This window comes from Trachypithecus francoisi, unplaced genomic scaffold (genome assembly GCF_009764315.1).
Source record: "Trachypithecus francoisi isolate TF-2019V2 unplaced genomic scaffold, Tfra_2.0 Lachesis_group14, whole genome shotgun sequence".
Classification (NCBI taxonomy): Eukaryota; Metazoa; Chordata; class Mammalia; order Primates; family Cercopithecidae; genus Trachypithecus; species Trachypithecus francoisi.
This window is the reverse complement of record NW_022681459.1, coordinates 55,461,968-55,474,028: the sequence shown is the minus strand read 5'-3', so window position 1 is coordinate 55,474,028 and position 12,061 is coordinate 55,461,968. Positions and strand designations below refer to the sequence as shown.

The 12,061-nt window shown below is 58.0% G+C and overlaps 1 protein-coding gene across 3 annotated transcripts in view; it reads right to left on the bottom strand.

Moving 5' to 3' along the window:
* The window catches only part of CELSR1 (cadherin EGF LAG seven-pass G-type receptor 1), a 186,205-nt gene extending 176,225 nt beyond the window's left edge, over window positions 1-9,980 (bottom strand). For all 3 annotated transcript variants that reach the window (XM_033233563.1, XM_033233562.1, XM_033233561.1), the window contains exon 1: window positions 5,947-9,980. In XM_033233563.1, coding sequence (XP_033089454.1) covers window positions 5,947-9,490 — 3,544 coding nt within the window. In that variant the 5' untranslated portion in view covers window positions 9,491-9,980. The remainder of the gene's footprint in view (window positions 1-5,946) is intronic.
* Window positions 9,981-12,061: the final 2,081 nt, after the last annotated feature.

Sequence of the window (12,061 nt, the reverse complement as noted above, 5' to 3'; positions counted from 1 at the left end):
CTGTCCTCCTTTCTGCTCATCTCTGGGATGGAGGTGGCAACAGTACTTTGCACGCCGTAGGGTGGCAGCGGGAGAACTGCAAGTGATGGGGCCGGCAGAGCCTGGGAGGGTTCCTGGCACATGCAGCATGTCGACTGGGATATGTCTGACCATCTAAGCTGGCAAATCCCTCCTCAGCCACCCCCATGCTGGAGCAAGCATGATGTTCCCAGTTTCCCTCCCCTCCACTCTCACCGCCCAGCAGCTGGGACACGGGCCCCAGCTCTTGCCCAAATCCTCCCGAGGAGGCCCACCAAACCCTCCAAAGTCAGCCCTCTCCCGACCCAGGGGATCCCCCCCACTCCTGGTCTCCCTGCCTGGCACACACTGCACATGCCTAGGGGGGTACAGAAGGGTCCCAGCCCATCCTTGCCTGCACCTGGCGTCACCACCCTGCCCCTGAGCTCAGCCCCCTGGCTCATCCGATGGTCCATCTCCACCCAGCTGCAGAAGTCATGATCGCAATGGCTCTCCAAGCTTTCGCACACAGCAGGTGTTCAATAAATGAATCCACACTCCTCATTTCTGAGGCAGTGTTTCTCAAGGTGTGAGCAAGCCACTATCTGCAGACTTATCAGAGCTCTGAAACGGTTAACTCATTGCCAAAAGCACTGAACTCTCCTGGGAAGGTGTGACACTCGCAGAATCCTGCTTGGCCACTGAAGCAATTTAAGATGGTCCGACCCAGGCTGGGTGCGGTGGCTCACGCCTGTAATCCCAGCATTTTGGGAGGCTGAGGCGGGCGGATCGCCTGAGGTCAGGAGTTGGAGACCAGCCTGGCCAGCACGGTGAAACCCCATCTCCACAAAAATACAAAAATTAGCCAAGCATGATGGCAGGTGCCTGTAATCCCAGGTACTTGGGAAGCCGAGGCAGCTGAGGCAGGAGAATCACTTGAACCCGGGAGGCGGAGGTTGCAGTGAGCCAAATCATGCCATTGCACTCTAGCCTGGGAGACAGAGCAAAACTCTGTCTCAAAAAATAAAAGGTCCAATCCTTCTCTACCCTGTGAGTTCCAGAAAAGCACGATGCTGTGCATCCAGACAATGCCTGAACAGCAGCCCGCCCCTACTTCCTTCTTTGCAATCGTCTGTTTAAAAGTCACTGCGATATCCTGTATTTAACCAGGCAAACACTTAGGGAAGCTTATCAAGCCTAGACGACTTTATACCATCCACTCCCCACCAAAGTCAATGGCAAGAAGGTTACTCAATCCTGTTATTTCACCGAGTTTCAGTATTTTCTGACATGCCTGAATGACTCATCCGCCAATCATTCTCACCCACAAACGCCACTTTCCCCACATCCATGGGTCTACAACACACACAGCGGGAGAGGCGGGGACATCGTCTTTCTCCCAAGCACCTCATTCTGCAACGAGAGGCCTACAACCCTGTACCCACGGACACACACTCAAAGTGAATTAAAAATAACACGGCCCGGCAACAGATGACTGGATAAAAGAAATGTGGCATTGGCCGGGCGCGGTGGCTCAAGCCTGTAATCCCAGCACTTTGGGAGGCCGAGACGGGTGGATCGCGAGGTCAGGAGATCGAGACCATCCTGGCTAACACGGCGAAACCCCGTCTCTACTAAAAATAGAAAAAACTAGCCGGGCGAGTTGGCGGGCGCCTGTAGTCCCAGCTACTCGGGAGGCTGAGGCAGGAGAATGGCGTAAACCCGGGAGGCGGAGCTTGCAGTGAGCTGAGATCCGGCCACTGCACTCCAGCCTGGGCGACTGCGAGACTCTGTCTCAAAAAAAAAAAAAAGAAATGTGGCACATATACACCGTGGTGTACTCTTCCACTATAAAAAAGAATGAGATCCTGGGCTGGGCATGGTGGCTCACGCCTGTAACCAGCACTTTGGGAGGCCGAGGCAGGCAGATCACTTGAGGTCAGAAGTTGGAGACCAGCCTGGCCAACATGGTGAAACGTTGTCTCTACTAAACATACAAAAATGAGCTGGGTGTGGTGGTGTGCACCTGTAATCCCACCTACTCAGAAGGCTGAGGTAGGAGAATCACTTGAACCCCGGAGGTAGAGGTTGCAGTGAGCTGAGATCATGCCACTGCACTCCTGGCTGGGAGACAGAGTAAGACTCCGTCTCAAAAAAAAAAAGAATAAGACCTAGTATTTAGCGCAACAGCAAGACTATAGTCAATAATAATTTAACTGTACATTCAAAAATAACTAAAAGAGTATAACTGGACTGTTTATAATACAAAGGATAAATGCTTGAGGGGGTGGAGACCCCATTCTCCATGATGTGATCATTATACATTGCATACCGGTGCCAAAATATCTCACATACCTCATAAATATATACACCTGGCCAGGCACAGTGGCTCATGCCTATAATTTCAGCACTCTGGGAGGCCAAGGCAGATGGATCACTTGAGCTCAAGAGCTGGAGACCAGACTGAATAACATAGTGAGCCCTTGTCTCTACTACAAATTAAAAAAAAAAATCAGCCAGGTGTGGTGGTGGAATGAGCTGAGATCAAGGCTGACGTGAGTCGTGATCATGCCCCACTGCACTCCAGCTGGGGCAACAGAGCAAGACCCTGTCTCATACACACACCCCCATATATACACATACACACACATAAGTTTATGTATGTAACTTACACATAATTCATTATAATGTATATGATCCATTATATATAAATTGTTTTTTTAATTAAACATAAAAATAAAAATAAAATGAAGAATGTCAATATTTCTGAAAGACCACTGTCCAGAAAGAACACCAAAGCATATTCAAGGCTTGAGTTGTCCATTGGCTCATCAGCCACATTGCTCTGAAAAATGCAAACACAGCTTTTATACAAGCTCATCATAAAAAGTCCCTATCACAGAATTTAAAATCTCATTCAAAAGCCATCGCAAAAAATGAACATCTTGTATCGCTGGCTGTCATTCAAATAGCTGGCAGCTATTTGAATTTCACTATATTCTGACGTCAAAAAATTTTCAAAAAATGTTCTGTTCTTGGTGGGCTATATAAAACCGTCAACGACTATCTAGTCACAGTCACAGTGATTGTGTTCAACCCCACGCCAGACTAAATGAACTGCCTCCACCATGCGTGCCTTCCCAGGCCCTGCCCTCAGTGCACCCATCCCTCCTGGGCTCCTCTGCGGAAAGCTGGCAGCCGTTCCTGGAATGGCTCCCACTAAACCCAGTTGATGGCTGGCCTGTTCCATACAGCATTTCCAGGCCAGTCGTACTGCATCAAAGACTTTAGGGCATGGCTGTAAATCCTAAGGAACCAACAACACTCAACTGAAAACAGTGGATGAGTTTGAAACCACCGCTTCCCTGTATTGTTCCTTAATAAAACCTCCGCTTAATTCAAGGGCTGATCTTTCTGTCTGGTCTGTTTTCTACCCAGTGCTTTGCCGTCTGGAACCATAGATCTTCTAGTCAATAGTGATTTGCTTATTTGGAGCATTAAATCCTAGTCAAACGGTCTGAGATTTCCGCACGTCCTTTTATGTGTTTATTTATTTTGAGACAATCTCACTCTGTCGCCCAGGCTACAGTGCAGCAGTGGGATCTCGGCTCACTGCAACCTCCGCCTCCCAGATCCAAGCCATTTTCCTGCCTCAGCCTCCCGAGCAGCTGGAACTACAGGTGCTCACCACCACACCTGGCTAATTTTTGTATTTTTGGTAGAGACAGTTTCACCATGTTGGCCAGGCTGGTCTCGAACTCCCGACCTCAGGTGATCCGCCCACCTCGGCCTCCCACAGTGCTGGGATTACAGGCGTGAGCCACGGCACCCGGTTGTATGCCTACTTTAAAGCAGAGTACCCATTTGACCCTGGAGTAATTCAGTTCAGCAACTAATTCGTCAAAAATGTTCTCCGAAGAAAGAGAGGGGAATGTGAAGGGCGGGCTTTTTCTGTAGATCGTGGTTTAACACCAAGTGCCCCTGCCCACTGGCTGTGCAGCCCTGAGAAGGTCTCTCAACACTCCTGGGCCTCAGTGTCTGCATCTGTAAAATGAGCAGCAGTATGACACCAGTCGGCTCCCAATTACCAGGGAAACACATGACAGTGCAAATAAAAGAGTAAAGAAAACCACTTGCTGGAACCCAGTCAAAGGTAACCACTGTCATCTGGGTGTGTGTTGGGGCGGTTGGGTGGGTGGGGGAGGCGTAGTATGGATGCATGAGGACCCAGTGTGTGATTTACACGAGAGTATGAGCGTGTCTGCAAAAGAGCAGAGCCAATAACTGGATGGTTGAGACAGTGACTACATAGCATGGAGCCCTCAACCCATCTTCAACTGTGGTCCAAGCTGTGCGCCCCAGGTGAGACAGCCCTCAGGAACCAACCTGCCTGGAAGGGAATCCATCCTAAACCCTGCTGTCTGGCTAACAGTGGGGGGACCCACATTACTGATACCACAGACATGTAAAACATCCCTGCCCCCAGCACGGATCTGTTCCCACTATCTCGTCCCTTGTTGAATCTAAACCGTATTATCGGGCCAAGTCGTTTTTAAACAGGCCAAATTTCCCATCCCGCTTTATCTATCAGATAAAGGGGTACAGAAGAAGAACTTCCTAAGAATATCCATAGCCCCGGTTAATTCGCCCTTAAGGGCCTATTCCACATTCTGCACACATTTTTACAGTCTCACAAAACCTAAAATATCCACCAGCAAATAGACTGTGCTGCCAGAACTGTGCTGAAAGTTTGTGTCGTATCAAAACTGAATCTGTAAGGTTCACATCTTATAAGCAAACAACTGTAACTGGCAGCTGTTAGCTATCCAACCCTTCCTATATGACAGAAGGACAGCCAACTTCAGAAACGAAACAAATCACAAAGTTAACTTTTTAATTCTTCCAGGGCTCCTGTGGCAACGTTGTCCTAATAACTCACTGTTTAAACAATTCCTCTGAAACACTGACTCAAACAGCCCGCCAATCTGAGGTCTTCTTGGCAGTAGTTTGGGTTTACAAATAAGGTCATCTGCCTGCACCAGCATCCTTGGATGTCAGGCAAACCTCAAAGAGCCACTAGGGGACCTTTATTGTTCCCCCAACCCCCGCGAAGTTCTTCTGCCTCTTCTGTGTCTCCCAATTCCAACACCTCCCCAGTCCCGCAGGCCAGCCCTGGCACACAGGGTCAGAGGCGTGGAGGACCAGCCAAACTTCCGACAGCTGAGCCGAGGCTTCCCCTCCCTTCTGTTCACCTCCAGCCCCAGAGCAGGCGAGCAAGGTTCCCACACTGGCTCCACCACTAACTGGGCAGGCCTCTTCAACAGCACCCAAATTACAAGCCCACGTCCAGGGGCAGAAGCCAAGATCAAATGAGGCTATGCTTTTCAAAGAGCTTGCACAAAGCCCTACACACGTAAGGCCGACTGTTATTATCTGCAGGAGACAGAAAAACCAGACCAAGGGAACACCGGCTGCATTACAGGGTGACTCAGGGACCCATCTGACAATTTCCAACGGTCCCACCCTGGATTTAATTGGCACATGGAAGGGGCAGTGACCTCTGATCTTCCCAGAGACCCCTGTGGCTGGCTGATGAAAGAGCACCCCCAAGCAAACCCTGTGACCCAGATCACCTGGAGGCCACATTTTAATAGCTGTACTCAGGAGTCACTAGCCTGCTGAGAAAGGTGCTGAGCCCCGGTCTTGAACTTGGAGAACCGCAGGCCTGCTCCCAGCATGCTGACGGAAGCGGCGTGGTGCCTCTCCCCCTCGCTGGGCCTAGGTGGGGTGCTCACCCCCAGCATCCAACCAGCAGCAACAAATCCTTGCAGAGCCGCCCGGGCCCGGCCCAAATGCGCCCTGGCATGCCAGGCGGGGCCCTTGGCGGGTTCCTGAGGCTCTCCAGGAGGCCCATCCGGAGCCGCTCCTCCCACCCCGACGGCCACTCACCAGACACAGACACCTCCATGAGCGCCTCCAGCGGCCGGTTGTTGTCCAGGTCGCGGCTGAGCTGCAGCTCACCCGTGGCAGGGTCCAACAGCAACAGACGCAGCTCATTGCCCTGCAGGAAGGTGTAGTTGAGGCTGTCTGACACGTCGGGGTCATGGGCCGGGATGCGGCCGATCACCCCAGTGGGGAAGTTGTTGGACTTGTTGGTGACATAGTTGTTGAAGAGGATCTGGAAGTCGGGCAGCACGGGCGGGTTGTCATTCTGGTCCACGAGAAGGATGTGGACCGTGGCTCGGCTCACCAGCGGAGCCGATGTGGCCTGCACCACCAGCACATACTCCCGCCGGACCTCAAAGTCCAGCTCCACCATGGCACGCAGGTCCCCATTGAGCAGGTCCAGCTGGAAGAAATGCCGCATATCCCCTTCCACGATCTGATACATGATCTGGGCATTGGGGCCTTCATCGGGGTCGTTAGCACGGATCTTTGCCACCACCGACCCCACTGGGTTGTTCTCCTCAACAAACAGCTCCAGCTCATCCTTCTCAAACATGGGGGCATTGTCATTAATGTCCAAGATGGTCACCTGGATTTCCACCGAGGCGCTAAGGGGAGTGGGACTGCCCCGATCCACAGCCAGAGCCCAAAGGTTATACACAGCCACATTCTCCCGGTCCAGCCGGCGCTGGGTGCGGATCACACCAGACGTGGGCTCGATGTAGAAGTCCCCATCGCCGTCATCCCCACCCTGGAAGGTGTACAGCAGACGTCCATTGGGACCTGAGTCCCGGTCCGTGGCAGAGACCTGGAGGATGCTGGTTGAGGGTGGAGCATCCTCAAAGATGGAACCCTGGTAGAAATCCCACAGGAACTGGGGCGCATTGTCATTGGCATCAAGGATGAGGATCTCCAGGGTGGTGGTGTCTGACTTCTGCGGGATGCCGTTGTCCTGGGCCATAATGGTCAGTGTGTAGGCGACCTGGTTCTCATAGTCCAACTCCATCATGGTGTACATGGTGCCACTGTCGGGGTCGATGCGGAACTGCGGCACAGGGTCCTGAATCACATAGGTGATGCGGGCATTCTCTCCCGTGTCCTCATCGTTGGCACTGAGGGTAGCAATGGAGGTGCCCACGGGTCTGTCCTCACTGACACTCACTGTGTAATGGGAGCTCTGAAAGACGGGCCTGTGGGTGTTGGCGTCGGTGACATTGATGAGGACATGTGCAGTGTGTGACCGTGTGCCGTCGGAGGCCGTCACTGCCAGCACGTACTGCTGCTCCTGCTTGTAGTCCAGAGGTAGCGCGAGGGTGATGAGGCCGCCCCCTCTCTGGCTGCTGAGTGCAAAGCGGTTCCGGGTGTTGCCCGCCGTGAGCTGGTAGGTAATCACACTGTTAGCGTCACGGTCGCGGGCCTGCAGGGTCAGCACGCTGCTCCCCACAGCCGCATCCTCATTCAGACGAAGCTCGTAGGTGGGCTGCGTGAACACCGGGTCGTTGTCATTCACATCCAGCACCGTGATGGACACACTGGTGGAGGAGCTCATGGGGGGCGAGCCATGGTCCACCGCCTCCACCCCGAAGCTGTAGTGCTCCACCTCCTCGCGGTCCAGCTCGGCACACACTGTGATCCAACCGGAGCTGTTGTGGATCTGAAAGGGGAAGTCAGGGGTGGGAGCAGGGTTCTTAGGCCCAGCACTGCCACCCCCCAAAAAGGCGGAGGCTGTGTCCACCAGGCGATAGTGCAGCCGGGCATTCTCCCCTGAGTCCGCGTCCACCGCCTGAATGTGCACCACGGGGTAGCCCAGGGGCACGTTCTCCAGCACCGTGGCCTGGAATGGGCTGCTCACAAAGATAGGCTCGTTGTCGTTGACATCCAGCACCTGCACAGACACCACCCCGGAAGAATTGATGAGTGGGGGCCGGCCCCCATCCTGGGCCTTGATGCTCAGCGAGTACTTCTGGACATCCTCGAAATCCAGGGGGTTGATCACATCCAGGATCCCGCTCAGTGAGTGCAGGTAGAACTGGCCGGCCACGTTCCCGCTGAGGATGCTGTAGTGAATGGCCGCGTTCTGGCCCTGGTCCCGGTCCGTGGCCTGCACTCGCAGCACAGCGGTGTTGAGCCCTACGTCCTCGGGCACCTGGACCACGTAGTTCTGCTCACTGAACTGGGGGTAGTTGTCGTTCTCGTCCTCCACCTCGATGTACACGGTGGCCGTGGCGCTGAGCGGGCCTGGGTTGCGCCCCTGGTCGTTGGCCTCCACCAGCAGCTGGTACTCGGCCGCCTCCTCCCGGTCCAGCACCGCCCTCGTGCTCACCACGCCGGAGCTCTCGTTGAGCTGGAAGACATCCCACGCGCCCCCCAGCACGCGGTAGCGCAAGTTGGCGTTGACAGGCGAGTCGCGGTCGCTGGCGCGGATGGTCAGCACCTCGTAGCCCACCTCCAGGTTCTCCCGCACGCGCTCGCGGTACTCCGACTGCTCGAAGACCGGGCTGTGGTCGTTGGTGTCTTTGACCAAGACAGTGATGTAGGTGGTGGCCGAGCGCGGCGGCGTGCTGTAGTCGACGGCCTTCACCCTGAGGACGTGCGTCTCCTTGGTCTCGCGGTCCAGCACGCTGTCCGTGCTCACAGCACCCGTGGCGGAGTCGATGCGGAAGTAGTCCCGGGAGCGCTCGTCGAACAGCCCCTCCATGTAATAGCTCACTCGCTCCTCCTCGCCCTCGATGGTGTAGTGCGCGTGCAGCTGGAGGATGAGGGTGCCCGCCGGCTCGTTCTCAAACAACGCCACCTGGTAGTTGGGCATCGGGAACTTCAGGCTCCCTCTGCCACTCGTGCCCCGCCGGGCCCGTCGCGCCGGCCCCGCCCGAACTTGGGGCAAGTTCGGCGGCAGCGGCGATGGGGATGGCGACGCAGAGGGCGTCCCCGCGGTGGTTGCCTCCAGCGCCAGTCCCACCCGTACAGAGCCAGCCGCGCGCCAAAGGGCGCACAGCAGACGCAAGCGGACCGAACTGCCCGGCGGCAGGCAGATGGGGCGGCCGGGACAGCGGGGCCCGGGGCGCGGCGGGCAGCTGCAGGCGGGTAAGGTAGTCGGAGCTGCGAGCGCCGAATGCTGCGCGGCCGCGCCGTCGCCGAGGACCGGGAAGCAGAACGCCCCGCAGAGCCGGGCACGGGCTCCGCAGTCGGGATGGTGCGCGCGCGCCCGCAGGCGGCGACTCAGCGCCGTCGGGGCACCGCGGGCCGCCACGCGGACTTGCAGCGGCAGCGGGCGCCCAGCCAGGCGCACGCAGCCCCGGGGCCCGGCGCCCGAGACGCGCCGCCGTCCTGCCAGCCGCCCATCGCGGCCCACGTCCAGCAGCTCCCGCGGCGCCCGGGACGTGCGCGCGGCTCCCACCGCGTAGGTACAGCCTGGCCCGAGGGCGAAGGCGCGGGCCCCGCCGGGTACGCGCGGCTCCCAGGCGGCCGCTCGCAGCCCCAGCGCCGGCAGGGCGGCGGCGGCAGCCAGGAGCAGCAGCATGGGCAGCACGGGCGGCGGCGGCGCCATGGCCCGGAGCCCGAGCCCGAGCCGGGCGCCCAAACACAATCCATGCACCCGGCGCGCCTCCGCATCCACCCGGCGCGGCCGGGGAGCGGCTTGCGGGCGCCTGGCGCCCGGCCCTCGGGGCGGTCCGCGTCCCGCCTCCCCGGGGGCCCTGGCAGGGACTGTGAGGACGGCGCGCCTGGCCTCCCCCGCAGCTTCCACTTCGAGAGCACTTTGCGAAAGTTTGCGAAGTTGGTTTCAAGATGGCTCCTCCGCGCGTCCCGGGAGGGCGCCGCGCATCAACCTGCGGCGGCGGCGGCTCCAGGCAGCTCCAGGTGGCTCCGGCGCGGGCTCGGCCGGACGGGCGTGGGAAGCGGGGCGGGCCCGGCGCGGGGCGGGGGCTGAGTTCCCGGAGCGGGCTGGGCAGTTCCGCGCCGCGCAGACCCCGGCGGCCGGCTGCTGCCTGGGCGGTGCGCTTGGCCCGCGCCCCCTCCGCCCGCACTCTCCCCGCCCCCGGCCCGGCCCCGCCCCGCCCCCGGCCCAGCCGCGTATTGTTCGGCCCGCGGGGGAGCCGGCTCGGAGGTGAGCGCCGAGAGGATCGCTATGGAGACGCGAGGGCGCGGCCAGGGCGGGGGCTGGGGGCCTAGTCCCCGGAGGCCTCCCCACCCAACCTCCCGGGGGGGCGGGGCTGAGGGAACAGGGCCGGGAAAGGTGGGGCTGGGGCTCCCGGTGGCCGCTACCCGTGGGGCGGTGGCTCTGCACCTCAGGCCCGGGGCCGAGGCTCAGAGCATGGCTCCCCACCCCGGCAGAAAGATACGCTGAGGCCGCCGCAAAGAGTGCTGCGCGGGTAGGACCCGGGGGCGGAGGACTGGGGCCGAGGGGGCCAGGGAGCCCCCCCATTAAGGACTGTGGAGGCTGTCGAGGGGGTTACCCATTTTACACCAAGACGCACGGAGGCTAAAATGCTTCACCCCAGCTAAAACTCCCTGGACTTTGAAACCCAATAGGCAGCTACCGGATCTGCGTCCCACTTGGCTTAAAGCGCAACTTTTAAATGAAAGAAGAAAACCCCGGTTGACATAAGGGATTTGGAGAGGACGGCGGAGGCGCGCTCATCTCTCGCGTGCGGCCCGGCCCGAGCGTTCGCGGACGCGTAGCGGAGTCCCAGAGCGTCCGGCTCCTCCCGAAGCGTGTTGCGGGGGAGCGGGAACCAGGGGCCCTGGAAACCGCCTGGGGCTAGCAAGCACCCGCAGGGATTTAGAGCTGTGCCACAGCCCCTGCTCAGCCTCCTACAGAGGACCGCGGGGGGCGGGGGGCAGAGACCTTAGAGCTTTCAGAAAAGCCACACACACCCCTGCCTCCTGCGGGGAACCACGGGGGCCCGGGGGCAGCTTTAGGTCTGCCGTCATGGGTACACCTGCCTCCGGATGGTGCAGAGCCATAGAGGGGGTGTAGGCTTAGGACTTCGCGACCCCCGCATGGGCGGGGCTTTGGGACTGTGCAACCAGAGCCTGGGAAGGGCGCGCAGTCTCCCTCCGTGGCGCTCGGGGCGCGGGAATCCAGTGCAGCCCTTAGGCCTCCCAGTGGTCGGGGATGGTAGGTGGGGGGCGCCTCTCCTAGAAGGGCTTCTCCTGGGGCCGGTCGGAGCGGTGGGGGTGGAAGTAATGCGCAGTCACCCCTAGAGCGGGTCTTTTTGGCAAGGGAGGGTCGGATCCTGCAGCCAAATCTCTGAGCTGAGCTCAGATGAGTCCAGTCTCGACGAGGACCGTGGGCGGCTGTGGAGATCCGGAGGAGTTTCTCCCCCGGAGCGATGTGTCTGTGTGTGTCACACGCACACTCAGCCAACGTCGCGCAAAGCTGCTGAAACCATGTCTTTGGGCTGAAGCCCAACGTGAGCATTTTCTTCCCAGTAGCAAGGCTTTGAAGAGGTTATATTGGTCTAAAAGGTGGAGTTGCTTTGGAACCTTTTAATTCGGGGTTTCCACTGGAGAGTCCTGTTAGGAAATGTGTGTGTGGAGGGAGAGGAAGAAGGAGAAAAGTTCATCCCTTAATGTGACCGGTCCAGGACCTCCCCACCCCCCATATACCCTTCCACTGGAATTGTCCGGGGAAGGATGAAAGGACAGTTCTGGGACAGGAAGGCAGGGCGGGTCCCTGAGCCTGGAGCCTCCCAGTAAAAGGCTGCTGGGCGGACCTGAAGGGGACCCAGGCAGCAGGAAAGCCAGAGAACCCCAGGAGCGCATATTTTGCAATAAGGCTTTAAGCAGAGTGGGTTGGGTTTAGATAAACAAAACTCAGCTGCAGCCAGTGGGTTCAGGTGTGGGCCTGTTTTTCTGGAATAAGACACCTGCAGGCTGCGAGGTAACCACAGGGACTGCCCAGCACCATTTCCAGGTCCTAGGGACAGGGGAGGATGGATGAATCTCACTAACAGGACGTCCAGCAAAGACAAAAGATCATTTCATTCACACTTAGACCGACAGCAAGCCTAACTCCACCATAACGTTTAGGGGTGTGCACAAATAGGAAAGATGAAGAAAAGCAATGAGGTGACTATGCGCACATTCAGGAGGGCTCTGGGGGGCGGGGGCGTCC